A 14,627-nucleotide genomic window follows, 5' to 3' on the forward strand; every position below is an offset into this window, starting at 1 on the left:
TGCTTGTGGATTTCTGAGGGAAATTTGTGAATCCCAAATTCAGTGGTCAGTGGGACTCAGAACTGGGGATTCAGTGAGGTGAAGCCTCCTGAAAGTGTGTCCCCAGGGCCAGCACACAGAAGCTGTGGTCCAGAGAGGAGGAGAGGGTAAGGCTGACTGCGTCCGGGCAACTGGGGCATGTGTACAAGTCTCCCAGGTGGTACTAGTTTTGTAGGCATAAGGAGTCCTGGCGGGGGGCAGTTGAGGCTTGGCACTGTGAAAGGCCAGGGGAGGCCATTGATAAGGGTGCAGCCTCAGTGGCAGTGGAGATGGAAGGGCTGAAGGGATGGAGGAGAGCGCTCAGAGCACTTCTGCACCAGAACTCTAAAGCTGAACACAGCTCAGCCCTTGCTCTTTTCTTTTCTTTTTAAAAAATTAATTTTCCTTCTCAACCAAATAGATGTTTAATGGATGAAGTTTTTCCCAGACCCAGCCTCTCATGAGCTACCCCTCAGGACTTGGAGAAAGAGTTTTATCCGTCATGCAGCACCTGCTGCTCACAGGAGAGTGATGGTGTTTCAACTCTTCTTTTCAGATAACAATTGAAAGAGACAGTAATGAAGACGTGAGTGACCCTAAACACGGCAAGGAGGACCCAGACAACATGCCCCATGTGGGCGGCAATACCTGGGCTGGCGGAACAGGTTGGTAGCGTGTGAGTTCTGCTGGGTCTTGGCAGATTTTCTTAAGTGTCAAGGCCAGCATTCCAGCCCTGAGATAGTCCCGGTGCTGGTTGTCCTTCTCAGCCTCTCTCGCTGTTAGATGTGCCCCCCCTCCCGCCCCTGCATGACATCAAGACATGCAGAACACCTGGCAGAACCCCACAGACTCTGCCCCCCATGACCTAAAGCCATTTCCCCTTGCTTGTAGTTGCTAACATCTGTAAAGGAGAGGGTAACATTCCCTGCCTCATGAGGTCAGGCTAAAGGTTAAATACGAACCTAGAGCGCAGATCACAACAGTTGGGCTAAAGAGCATGGTCACTGGTGCAGCAGTCCCTTCTTTTCAGTTCCTTGCCTTTGGAATTATGCCAGAAACCCACAGCAAGCTCCTGAACAACTAACGTGGGGAAGAAATGGCTCTTGTCCACATGTGAGAAGGGAGTGTGTGGAGGTCCGTGGTTTGGAGATAAGGTTGATGTGATTTGCTCTGATGGCCGGGTGCCATTCCTTCCTCTTGGCTGCCCTCCTAGACCATTGTTCCCAAGCCTGCCGTCTTCCTTTTTCCTCCCGGCAGCTGCAGCAGACACATGTGCTGGATCACAGGAACAACGCCAGACTGCACACTGTCTGGCTACCTCGCCAGGAGAAGTGCTGGCATGGCTCAGTCCCTCACCTTCCTCTATGATGCTCTGTGCCTCTTGGCCTTGAGGGCCTTGGCAGGAAATGGGTTTCTGGGCTGAGACAATATGCTATCAAATAAGCCCGGGACTTCTTGCCTACTCTGTTTATTCACCAAGCATCAGCTTTAAAGAAGGGCTATTTTTAGAAGTGTCCTTTGATCTGGAAGTTAGTGTCAAGCCAACAATATTTAATCCATATGGAATGCATCGTGGAAGGAGCTGGCCAGATGTCAGCTTCCCAATAGTGCCTACACTGAGGCAGATTCATTTGTTAATAAACGTGAGTCTACTAGTTCCAACACCTATTCAGACCTAACGTCCTGTCTGCTTCCTGGCCTTGGATCTTTCAGCTGATCAAGGCTCCTGGGCTTCAACTTGTCTCTTTCTGTCTGTCATTTGTGCCCTTCCAAATGTTCTACATTAAACCCAGCTCTGGGCCAACAAGTCATTTGGTTCTTTTCCATCATCACGGTCTTTTCTTCCCCCTGTGTTCCTACCCCTTTCTTCCCCCTGTGTTGCTACTCCTTTCTTACCTCTGTGTTCCCACCCCTATCTGATGGACTGGTTGATGTGAGTCCAGGTTCATCTGTAAGCATTTATTTTTCATTTAAATAATATGAATTTAGAGTGGAGAGAAGTCTTTCCTTATGACCATTCCATCCCAGCTGATTCCCCCGCGGGGCCACGTGACCCATTATGACCACACCCACACGGTCTCTAACAGTTGTGGATCCTCCTTTCATCAAATTGATGATCTCAGGGCGCGTGGGGAGCTTTATGCTCAGTCCCATCCACCGATCCTCTAGGAGAACTACCATTGTGGAGCAGGTCAAGCCGCAGCTTTCCACCCTCAGAGACTTGTCTCTGCCAACTAGTACAACTCCCAGTCACACACGTGCTGGAAGTGAAATGGGGAAGCATACAGTGTAGAAGGAATTTTCCACCACCCGCTTCTAAATGATATAAGATGTGCTCAGTCATAAGACTAAAAGACTGTGATTAATAGATATCACTGCTCTCATGGCGCTTCCCCCGAGGAAATGACCTACCTGGACTTGGACAAAGCAAAGAGTTCATGCCAAGTTCTCATTTTTAATTTATTAGACAAATCAAAGCTCTAGTGGGGGAGAGTAACATACTTTATCCAAAGTCTAAAAGGTTTCCAAGTTTCCATCATATGAGTCTAGAAATGACTTCACTTTCTGTGTCACTGAATCAAATAATTATCATGAGGCACTCACTCACATAGCTTACTGCATGCCAGATCCATTCTCGAGCAGTTTGGCTATCTGAAAATCCCCCCAGGCAAGTATTACTATCCCATGTTGTAGGTTAGCACCGAGACACTGAGAAGATGAGTGATTTCTCTGATGGCCCAGCCTTTGAGTTGAAACCAGATTCAAACTCAATCTGTCTTGACTGCTCAACCAGCTTGCAGTACGGTGCTAGACTGTGCAACATGGCAACCGCCTCTCCAATCCTGGATTCTCATTAAGTCCCCAAGTTGTGTTATCATAAACAGAGGGACCTGGATACTAGTTATCTAGGAGCAAAGATAATAAATCATTCATACAAAGGCCAAATGCAGCCAATAGATGTACATATTTTCTTTGGTCAATACAGTGCTTTAAAATATTTTAAATTTGAACATACATTAGACCACGCATTCCTATGTAATTGGCCAGTGTCTCTACCACTTTAAAATACTACCTACCTAGCCTTATAGGCATCTAACTTTCATTTTAGAATAAATAGCTCATGCAGCATTACATGACATGTACTTACAGGCATGTAAACTTGGGCTTATATTGAACAGCCATTCTGAGGCTAATGATGTTTATCTGCTGAGCACTATTCAAAACTGAATATCAAAGCTACATAATTATCGGCGTCAGTTCCTGGCTAAGCAAGTGATGTGAGGCCACAGAGATGTCATTCAGTTTCTCTGTGAATCATTATTTTCAAAACAAAAGAAACTTTATAAACTGTCTTGGTATTTTAGGGAAAGTAGACAACTAGAAAGAGAGTTGTCCCTTTTGACTAGTGGCTGTGTAATGTTTACAGTCACTGCCACAGGGCCATTCATCTAGGGCAGAAGGGAAAAGACATCCAGCCATCATACAGTCAAGGAAAACGGCTACCGGGCTGCAAACAGTGCACAGAATAACTAATTCCCTGCAAAGCAGAGACATCAGATAAATTGATCAAGTTGAACTTGGACTGAACTTTAACATGTGTGCAGATCAGGATGAAATAAGAGGAAAAGTTCTCCTAGGCAGGGTCTCTTAGAGTTGGGCAAAGGTGGTGGGAGGATTAACTACTAGTTAGTTCAACTACTGTTCCTCACAGGGCTGTCTTAGAGCCATGATCTGACTTCTGTTCTGTGAGCAGGTTCTAGATAGAACAACTGTGTCCCCATGATTTCTTTCCAGGGGGAAGAGGCACTGCAGGTCTTGGTGGCAAAGGAGGTCCTTATCGCTTGGATGCAGGCCACCCAGTGTATCAAGTCTCTGAGGTTGAGAAAGATGCAGTCCCTGAGGATATCAAGAGAGCTGCAAGAGAGATGGCCCAGAAAGCATTTCAGCAGAGGTGAGTGTGCCTGGTGCATCTAGAGCAGTTCAGGTAAGTAGTGTGCTCTCTCTCTCTCTCTCTCTCTCTCTCTCTCTCTCTCTCTCTCTCTCTCCCTCTCTCTCTCTCTCTCTCTCTTACACACACACACACACATACACACACACACACAAAGCTAAAGTCACAAGGACTATTTCCTAGGATGATACTGAGAAAGGCAAAACTCTCTGGACTAACCCAAGGCAGGTCCTATACTCATTAGGGTTTGGAGGTAAAGAGCCTTGTCAGCAGGTTGAGCCTAGAAACTCAAACCAAGTGAGCCTTCAGGTTTCAGATGTGCCATGGCTGCTTTGGGCTACTTTGATTGGCCCCCACTAGAAAGGAATAATCCACAGGGTATTTGACTAGAAGTTCACATGTGCTCTTCAGCAAAAAGTGAAAAATTCCCAAGCAGCAGGGAACACCCTTTCACACTGAGGAGGGATAGAGAACAGATTTCCATTTCTGTGCTCAGTGGAAGGAGCTGGGGCAGCCAGACAAAAACATGTTGAAGAGTATGTGAGTTATGAAATTCCTCCCACGTAGAACATCTGGTATGTTATTACATGCCGTGCTTTCACATCCTACAAGTAAACAGCAGAGAACAATAGAGACAAAAATGCAGGTCCAGCCGCCACACCCTCAGGAAGGCCTGCAAGCCTCTCACCCCTGTGGTACAGCAGGTAAACTTCACGAATCTGGGCAGTGTTGCCCTCAGCCTCATCGCTGACTTCCCAGGAACCTTAGGCAGTTGCTCTGTCCTCACTGTGCCATGCTGCATCCATGGAAACAGGGAGCCTCCCGCCCCCAGAGGTTGTAAGACTGGAAAACTTTTTAGGGATCAAAGTATTCATTTCTCAAAAGATGTGGAAGAAGGTTAGGTCATATCTACAAGTCTTATTAGAATTAAAATTGCCCAACATCTCATATGAAACATAAAGCTTCCTTTGAGGAAAAAATGAAAATTAGGCATGCATCATTCTCCTCTTTAATTAGTGAAGGGCTGTTATTGCCATGCCCCAGCCTTGGAAAGTAATTATCCAGTCTGAATTTGCCTACATGGCCATACAAAGTGCCCTAGCACATGAGTGTTCAAAGGAGGCGGGAAGCCTTCACAGTGGCACTTAGACGTGAGCAAGCTAAGATTACTCTTCTCTCAGTGCCCCTAGAAGAAAGCCTATCAGGGCACTATTAAGAACCTATAGGGAGGACTGGCGAGATGGCTCAGTGGGTAAGAGCACTGACTGCTCTTCCAAAGGTCCCGAGTTCAGATCCCAGCAACCACATGGTGGCTCACAACCACCCATAATGAGATCTGACGGCTTCTTCTGGTGCGTCTGAAGACAGCTACAGTGGAGGAGAGCCATCCTAAGTTCAATTCCCTGAAGCCACATAATGGCTCACAGCCATCTGTACAGCTACAGTGTACATAATAAATAAATAAATCTTTTTAAAAAACCCTACAGGTAAAGGGGCCAAGGGTCCCCTGTGATCCTAAGACAATTGAATGTACTGATTATAGGAGAGGGGACCATCCCTGTCTCTTCAGACCTGCCCATGAGGTAGTGAAAGGGAGGAAGCAGACAGTGTGAGAAGAAAGAAATGAAACACAGAGATCCTGGGAAGATAGCACAGCAAAACAAAACCAAATGCTACCTTAGAAATGGGCTTGTGACCCATTGGACGAGTGTCTACTTAGTACTGCCAAAAATTTGTCTTTAAGTTTTTATTCTAGGCCTTTTCAAGCCCAGCTGTAAATAAAGAGAACCACATGATGAACCCTGCAGACCCCTGCCCCCATTCCATTCCCATTCTCTACTTTGGATTGTTTAGAGCTAATCCAAGATATTATCTCATCTTGTCATAAATATTGCAGACTGTGTATCTACACACAACTAAATAAGGCAGAAATCCCACAAACCCACTAATACACATATTCATTTTTATGGTAGTAATTCTTTGCTATCATCTTGATTACAGAATGAGTCAGGTGCACAGTGAGATGCTTTTACAGCATCCTGTATCTTGTCTCCAACACTGACCACTCTCTCCATCTTATCACTCGTAGGAGGGATTGCTTCTCCCCTCCTGGCCGTTGCACGAGGACAGAGCCTGGAGTGGGGCAAACACGCACAGAGAATGAGCAACACGCATGGGCGTGCAGGTGCCAGCTCACCTGTCGGTTCTTGTCCTCGGTATCTACATGGACTGACTAAGCAGTCCTCACCATCAGCTAGAAGTCTTCCCTGGTACAAAGGACCTCCCCATGCCATTCACAGCATTCAGTTAGCATTGATTTAAGCCAGATATTAGCCCTGTACCTCAAGAATTGATCATTTGAAGCTGACTAACGGAGAGACACAAGCCTAAGACTTGTAGGTCACCTACAGAAACATGTGACGCCTGGTGAGTGGGGACAGGGAAGTGGAAAAGCTGTCTGGTGGGGCACTCGCTGTGGAGACTACACCCACCACCCTTTGCATAACTAAGCAGCTCCGAACAGTTGATCTCAGTTTGTGTTTGCTTTCCTCCTCATCCTTGAATCCAAATTATAGTACTTAAGTCTAACCTATAGAAGAAGTAAAATAAGGATCAAGATTCCCAGACTCTTACATAATGATAAATATACCCTTTAAACATGTACCACCAGCAGCATGCTGCTTGTCCGCATTGATTCCCAGGAGGCTTGTCTAACCCAGAGGTTAAAGTTCCCTGCTTTATTCTTTCATTTCCTGCTTCAGTCTTCAACACTCAGAACATATTAGCCACTGTGAGCATCCTCTGAGGATTCTCGTGAAGGCTGATATAACCCAAAATATGATTTCCAGATTTCCTCATAATTAAATTAGCATGGGATGGTTAGGAGTGCACAATGATCACCTCAGAGATAGCTAGGTGGCTAGAGCTGACTCTGATCTCTCCCAAGGCCTCTCCGCTCCAGGCGGCTTCCCAGCTCCTGAGTCCTCTGTGTGTATTCATTCCCTCTTCTGGTTCCTTTCCTGCCTACCGTGCTCCAAAGACAGGCTCTGTCCACACGTTTCCCACCTGGTACTAATCTGAGTTCTTTGGGAAGGTGCATTTGACTGCCTAGACATGAGGTGGTATGTGCCATAGCCTACAGTGCGTTTCACTGCCTAGACATGAGGTGGTAGGTGCCATAGCCTACAGTGTTCATTGTGCCCTGCTTCTGTTCCCCAAAAATGTGGATATAACCTAACATCGTGAAACTTGCAGAGAACTCAGACTATAAAAACTTAACAGAGGAGGTATTCTTAGGAGGCGAAGTCTCATGCACAAATTTCTTTTTGTTCCTTAGGACAGAGAGTTAGTAGGATTCATAAGGGCATCTTGGCATGCCACCTTGAGGGGGTGGCATTGGGTATTACTGTGGCCTTGTCTATGTTCACCTTTTGATAGCCAGTGCTTTCCAAGTATTACGTAACAGCATGTACTGTCACTGTGTATCAGGCGCTGGGCTGAGTATTGAAGACTCACACAGTAAGGCGTGGTCTGACTGCATACACACATGGGGTCCTCAGTTTCCGCCGTTCTGATTATATTTTTCCCAGTGTTTTCTCTGAGAGTGAAGAATAGAAACCAACCATTCATTTTCCCTCATTTGAGGGATCGATAAGTGTACTTTATATGTAATTTCAGCTATGCCTACACTCTGCCTACACTCACACACACACACATACAAATTGAGACAATTGTGTCATGCATGCTTAGGCTCTTGAGAGATGCATCCCATATTTTTTGTCCTGGTATCATCACCTTTAATACTTATCGATGTGCACAGAAATGTGTGTTAAATTGGTGCACTATGACTATCACACTGGAAAGCCCAAGGCCATTCACTTACAAAAAGACCCCCTTGCTTAGGATTAGCTCTAGGTGGCTGTGCTCTGCTTTGATCTTCAACTTAAGTATCTGTGAGGCCAAAAGGCCTCGAGTCCCCGGGAGCTGCAGTTACAGACGGTTGTGAGCCATGCTAGGACTGCTTGCATGAGAGATGTCACCATATATGGTATACAGTTGGGGCTTTCCCTTTGTCCTGGGGACAGTTTGTTCTTCAGTTAGCAGTGGACTTTGAACATTACCTTCCTTTGGCATCTAGGGGCATCACTGGTGACATCAGTTCTTGCTTTTCCTCCTCAAAGTCAGTGTGAGTCACCAAGGAGCTGCTAGAGTAACAGACGCATACGAACATGGCATAAGCAGTGTTGTCTTCCCTCTCTGGTTTCAGACTAAAGGAGATCCAGATGAGCGAGTACGATGCTGCGACCTATGAGCGGTTTTCAAGTGCTGTCCAGAGGCAGGTGCATGCTCTCCGCGTCATCCTGGATAACCTACAGGTAACCTTTCTCTGTGGGCAAAAAGAGGAGTTGGGCAAAATCTGGACTTACACCAAAACTGCTGGAGAGAGCTGTCTGAGCACTAATCAGCCAGCCAGAGCGAGTGGTTTCAAGGTTGACACACACAGCTGTGAACTCAGCCCTGTGACGTTCTTAGCAAAGTTCTTCAAGGGGAAAGCTCTGACCTCACCTTTTTCTTCCTGTCCAGGAAGCAGTAATTTTACCAGTGACCCTCCCAGACAGACAGTGACTTCCTGACTCCCCTCAGGGAAGATCTGTGTATATCTCACCTCTCCTGGAAGTTCACAAATAGAACTCTCTCTCTCTCTCCCTGTAAATCATTTTACTGCCACTGAAGAAGTGAAGGAAAGCATGCAATCGGGCAGGGTGTGCTTTCTCAGTGTCCCCTGCCCCCCTCTTCCTGCCCTCCTCTCCCCCTGCATTGCCCCAGCTCCTTGCTGTTTCACAGGTTCTCAGTGCCTCAAGGATGGGTGGGCACTGGCACAGCTTTCTAAAATATCAAGATACTTCAATATTTCCTAAGTAGGGACTGTAATTTCTGTCCAGTCTATTCCCTAAATGACACATGCAATCCAATTATTTTGTCCAAAGAGACAGAATTGTCACTTTAGGGGAAGGGTGGGGTGAGGAGCCCTCGCCTGCACTGAAGTCTTACGCATCCTTCCCGTGGGGGACTTGACTTTCGTTCCCTTCCACTCATTTTTTGTCTTCATTACTGTTCTTTCAAAGGGATGCTTATCATGCTTTTTAGATATTAGAGTGTGGGATACACTTCTAATCTTCTGTTTTAACCCAAAACTCGGAGACTTCGTTTTTATCATTATTATCTTTTTATGTATCTGTGTGAATGTCGTGTGTATGCGGTGGGCAGAGAGACCAGAAGAGGGCACTGGATCCCTTGGAGCCAGAATTTAGGCAGTTGTGTGTCACCTGAGGTGGGGACACTGTCTTCTGGACCAGCACCAAGAGTCTTAACTGCTGAGCCATCTCTCCAGCCTGTCCTCATGTTTAAAGATGTAAAGTTCACTGTCCAGAGGAAAGAGCTCCTCAGAGGATGGACCAGATGCCTAATTTCAAAGTCCAGCTGAGGCGCTCATCACAATCTTCCCAGACCGCATCCCCCACCCCCTTATAAAGAAGGAAATTTAAGACTACACAGACAGTGTAGTTTCCTGGATTATGTTGCCAATGAAGCAGGTGTCTGAGCCCAAGTCAGGCTCCTGTTATCCGCCAGATCCTTGTCACCTTCCTGGACCCTGGTGGTCCATCCCATGGGCAGTTCTCATTCATGACCATAATACATTTTGTACCATCAACCAGATGCCAACACAACATTTGCCGTGTTCCCTTTAAACCATAGGGGAGATATTTTTGGTGGGTTTTCTAATCTACAAGTTCTGAGGCTGCTGATCTTGCCCATAGCTACTGGCCAAGAATGAATGAGGCCTCATGTGAACTATAAAATTGCAGATTGTGGCCAAAGCAAGAAGACTTTATTTGGCCCCTTCCTACATCTTCAGCTAATCCTGTGTGACTCTGAGTAACTAAAACCCTCCAGCTGTTTTAACATTGCTGTGAGTGTACAAAGTGTGGCCAGAAACTAGTAAGATGGTTTTCCAGAGCTCAGCTCTAGGCCCACACAGATTTGATTCCATTCAGCATGGACTAATGCTTTTATAATATCCAATAGAAATGAAATTACTGGAAAATATTATTAAAATTGAATACAAATTACAAGCCCCTTGGGGGGTGTAGTCAGGGACTTGGAGGATCAGGCTGACTTCAGACTTGCCGTCTTCCCACCTCTGCCTCGTCAGTCCCGAAATTATAGGCATGCATAACAACTCCTGGCTTCAGACTCCTGTTTTCTCTTGGCTATAAAATATAAACACCACTGTCGGACAGTGGTGGAAGACACTTTTAATCCTAGCACTCAGGAGGCAGAGACAGGTAGATCCCTGTGAGTTCAAGGCCAGCCCGGTCTACAGAGCAAATTCCAGGAGAACCAGGGCTATTATACAGAGAAACTCTTTCTTGAAAACCAAACGAACAAACACCAGATGTCGTTGTCCAATTGCTGTGCTAGGTTCTAAATGTTTTCTGTCACTCTCTGTGACCTGTGACATCACTGTCCAGTAACAGATGTCTGCAGACTGAAAGCAGTTTTGGAAGCCATCATCTAGACAGAAGAAATACCTGGAGAAAGGACTTAGTTGGACAGCAGGCCATGTGGAGAAGAACACAGAGTCCAGAATGACTTGGGCTCAGTGTCTGGGTGTAGGCTTGGAGGCCAAAGACAGTGAGAGAAAACACTAGAAAGCAAGACTGGCTATATTGTATCACCTCTGAGGAGCCGGGAAGGTGCCTAGAAAAGACTGATGTTGTTCTGTCTTCAGAATGTGGCACAGCCGTCTGGGAGAAGGACTCAGAGAGAAAGATAGAAGCCAGGAACCAAAGCATGAAATAATCTGAATAATTCAGATGAGAAGTGACAGGAACTTGAGATAGGGAAATTAGTGTGAAAATGGAAGAGATGAGACAAGCTCAGGTTCAGAGGAAGGACAGGAAGACAGTACCTGAGGGAGCCCTGGAAGGCAGGAGTAGAGGATGTGGGACAAAAGACTTGTGAAGAAGGTAGTTGTTTCCCCTGGATGCTGGTGTGTTCTCATTCCTGGGATGCTTGAACAACAATGTGCGCATGGCATTTAAAGGATTTAATATGCAAGCCTGTGTTCAGGAACAGAGCTGGGCCAACATGGAGCTACATGTCTCTATGGATGTCCATGTCTATGGTTCTTTTGTTACTTGTACTGGGATAGCCCAGGCCAAGAGAGAGGAAAGGTGTCTTAGGGTTTTACTGCTGTGAACAGACACCGTGACCAAGGCAACTCTTATGAGGATAACATTTAATTGGGGCTAGCTTACAGGTTTAGAGGTTCAGTCCATTAGCATCAAGGTGGGAGCATGGCAGTGTCCAGGCAGATATGGTGCAGGAGGAGCTGAGAGTTCTGTGTCTTCATGGGAAGGCTACAAGGAGAAGACTGGCTTCTAGACAGCTAGAAGAAGGGTCTCAAAACCCATGCCCAAAGTGACACCCTTCCTTCATCAAGACCACACCTGCTCCAACAAGGTCACATCTCCTAATAGTGCCACTCTCTGGGCCAAGCGTATTCAAACCACCACAGAAGGAGAAAATGAAAAAATGGCTGTGTTTCAGGGAAGCCAGCAAAGAGCTCCTTCCCTTTTCTTAGCACATCTGTAACGCATCTGTCTGTATAATGCCAACCTTGTGTGCAAGCCAGAATCCTGATTTCCAGGCTATAGAACAGTGGCTATCTAACCAGGCTATAGAACTATGGTTATCTAACCTGGCTCTTGCCAGGTGTGGTTAATCTTGATTGTCAGCTTGACTGGTCCTCAAGTCAACCTAGAGGCAAGCCACTGGGCACACCTGTTAGGGACTATCTTGATCGAGTGAACCAAGGTGGAAGACTAACCTACTGTGAGTGACACTGTTCCTGTCTGGGATCCTGAGCTAGATGAGCAGAGAGGCTGAGCTAGGCAGCAGCAAGCGGCCACTGTTCTCTGGTGCTTGACTATGGCTGTGTGTGGCCAGCTGCTCCAGGTTCCTACCAGTATGGCCCCCTTGCTTTGATAGACTGTACCCTTGGCCTGAGAGACTGAGTAAACCCTTTCCCCCATAAGGTGCTTTAGGCAGAGTATCTTACCACAGCAGGACACAGGTGTGGCAGCTGGGCTAGCATGGCTTCTTTTTTGTTCTCATTAGAAATGTCTCCTATATGAAATAAGACAGAGATTTAAAGGTATCAAAGCAGAGCTAATACAGGAGTCAAATGTAGTAAGGAAAGGTGGAAAGAACAAACAAAGTCCAGTGCCCAGACTTAAGACTGCTCAAGAAGTAGAAACAGGCTTGATCCAGTCTTAAGTGATCCCACAGAGAAAGTGGGTGGATGGAAGCAAACATTGAAGAACTAGTGCTGGATAAAATTTAAAAGCAAGCAAAAACTCCAGAGAAGCTTCCAGTGAAAGGGTAAGAGAGTGAACTGAGCTGAAGGAGGCCTGCATGTGTGGGCCATAAGAGCATTACTGAGTACCTCAGTGTCATGCGGTGTCTGTGTCTCACTTCCTAGGGCCGGCAGAATACATAAAGGAAATGTAAAATCTGGAACAAGGCACCCAGAAGGGATATAGATGGGTCTTCAGGCAGAGCTACTTTAATTTTACTTACTTGTTTGTGTGTGTGTGTGTGTGTGTGTGTGTGTGTGTGTGTGCTCGCGCACATGTGTGTGGGTGGGGGGGGCGGGGATGCATGCATACAGTGCATGTGTGGAGGTCAGAGGACAACTTTCTGGAGTCAGCTTCCCTTCTACCAAGTGGGTCCTAGGGACAGAACTAAAATTTTCAAGTTGATGGCAAGCAGCTTTAGTGGATTAGCCATCTTGCCAGCCCCAAAGTCCTAGTCTTTTCTTGACATATATTGGGAAACAGTCTTTGTGTAGAGAATGCTTTGGGATGATAATAATCCTTATAGGAAAACAATGGCAGCATAAGAAAATAAGGACTAACCTCTCCAGAGTCTTGTATGATTACCAAAGATAACTATTATGATATTCTAAGAGGAAATTAACTTCCATCAAGGGCAGTAACAATAACTCATGTCTAGGCATGGACGCTTTTATCATGTTTAGAAAGAATTTTCATAATTATTAGCATGAAAGAAAAATTCTTCATTCTGCTGTGTCTGTGCACCAAGCCCCCACAGAATTGCATGACTCTACAGCACTCCATCACTGAGCCGCTTTCTCCCTGTCCAAGGTCCATGGCACCTGCAACTAAGAACTAACTTCTCGTCCACTGTTACAAGTTCTGGGTCTAATTCTGTCAGAAATGGACTTCACATAACTCTCAGAGGAGTTACATTGTAGTCTTGAGGGGTGCTCCTAGTAAAGGTCTTTTTAATTTTTTAAAAAAATTTCTTAAATAAGGTGCCCCTGTAGCAGTTGTCACTATACTAATTTTTCTAAGATTTTAAAAATTATGTATTTGTGGGTTTATGCATGTAAGTGCAGTACTTGTAGAGGTCAGGTCCCTGGAATTATGGGTTACTGTGAGCACTTGACATGCATGTTGGAAACCAAACTTTGAATTCTCTGCAAGAGCATTAGGTGCTCTAACCATTAAGCACCTCTCCAGGCCCGTATGGTAATGTATAAAGTAACAAACCACAATGTTCTAGTCACTTCATTACAGCAAGATTGCTAGAGATTTGATGGCTCATTTCTTCTGATGCTGAATAATATTCCATTGCCAGAATATACCACATTTTATCAATTCATATCTCTGTTGCTTCCAAAGTTTTGCAGTTATGCATAAATCATCACATGTAAATGTTTGTGTAGATGCAAGTTTCTTACTTATTGTATAAATACCAAGGCATGCAGTTGTTGGATTATAAGAGTGAGTTTTGTTTTGCAAGAAACTGCCACACTGTCTCCACAAGTGGCTGTAGCAGCCCCACTGGCAGTGAGGGTTCACTCAGCCCTTCCTCACCCACACTTGGTGTTGTCAGTGTCTTGGATCCTGGCCATTCCTAGGCATAGAATGATATCTCATAGTTGTTTTATTAATCTAATGCTGTATAATGTTGGACATGTTTTCACATGTACAGTTGAGCAGGCACACTGATACTAAGTTGTTGCCTGTTAAAAGACTTACTCTTTGAGACTCATGTCTATAATGCATTCGGTAGCTGCTGTCAGTCTGTGCATGCGATGGCTGTGTCATTTCGAACACCCACCCACCCTTCAGCTCAGGCATTCTTTCGGCTCTCCCTACTGTGCTTTCTCCTCCCTGAGCCTTAAATGTGGAGATGCAGATGTCCCACATATGGTGAGCGTTCAGCGGTGCCTCTGCATGAACTGCCACCACAAAAAGAAGCTCTCTGACCAAGGCTGAGAGCAGCACTAATCGGTGACTGTAAACAGAAATATTAAGAATGTAATCTGACAATATGTCCACTTAGCACAACGACAGTAGCAGGTTCTCCCATAGGTTTTGCCCACTTTTAACTTTTTAGAACATGGGTTTTTAAGAGAATTTTAATATTTGGGGTATTATTCCTTTATCAAAATTATATGTGAATTATTATATATTAATGTAAATATGAGATAAAGAAACCCTAGCCGGGCGGTGGTGGCGCACGCCTTTAATCCTAGCACTTGGGAGGCGGAGGCAGGCGGATT

The 14,627-nt window shown here is 45.6% G+C and overlaps 1 protein-coding gene across 1 annotated transcript in view; it reads left to right on the top strand.

Moving 5' to 3' along the window:
- The window catches only part of Vwa8 (von Willebrand factor A domain containing 8), a 349,402-nt gene that overhangs the window by 316,443 nt on the left and 18,332 nt on the right, over positions 1–14,627 (top strand). The window contains exons 38-40 of the mRNA XM_031362757.1: positions 575–683; positions 3,814–3,970; positions 8,235–8,343. Coding sequence (XP_031218617.1) covers positions 575–683; positions 3,814–3,970; positions 8,235–8,343 — 375 coding nt within the window. The remainder of the gene's footprint in view (positions 1–574; positions 684–3,813; positions 3,971–8,234; positions 8,344–14,627) is intronic.

This window comes from Mastomys coucha, unplaced genomic scaffold, assembly GCF_008632895.1.
Source record: "Mastomys coucha isolate ucsf_1 unplaced genomic scaffold, UCSF_Mcou_1 pScaffold9, whole genome shotgun sequence".
In the NCBI taxonomy this organism is placed as follows: domain Eukaryota; kingdom Metazoa; phylum Chordata; class Mammalia; order Rodentia; family Muridae; genus Mastomys; species Mastomys coucha.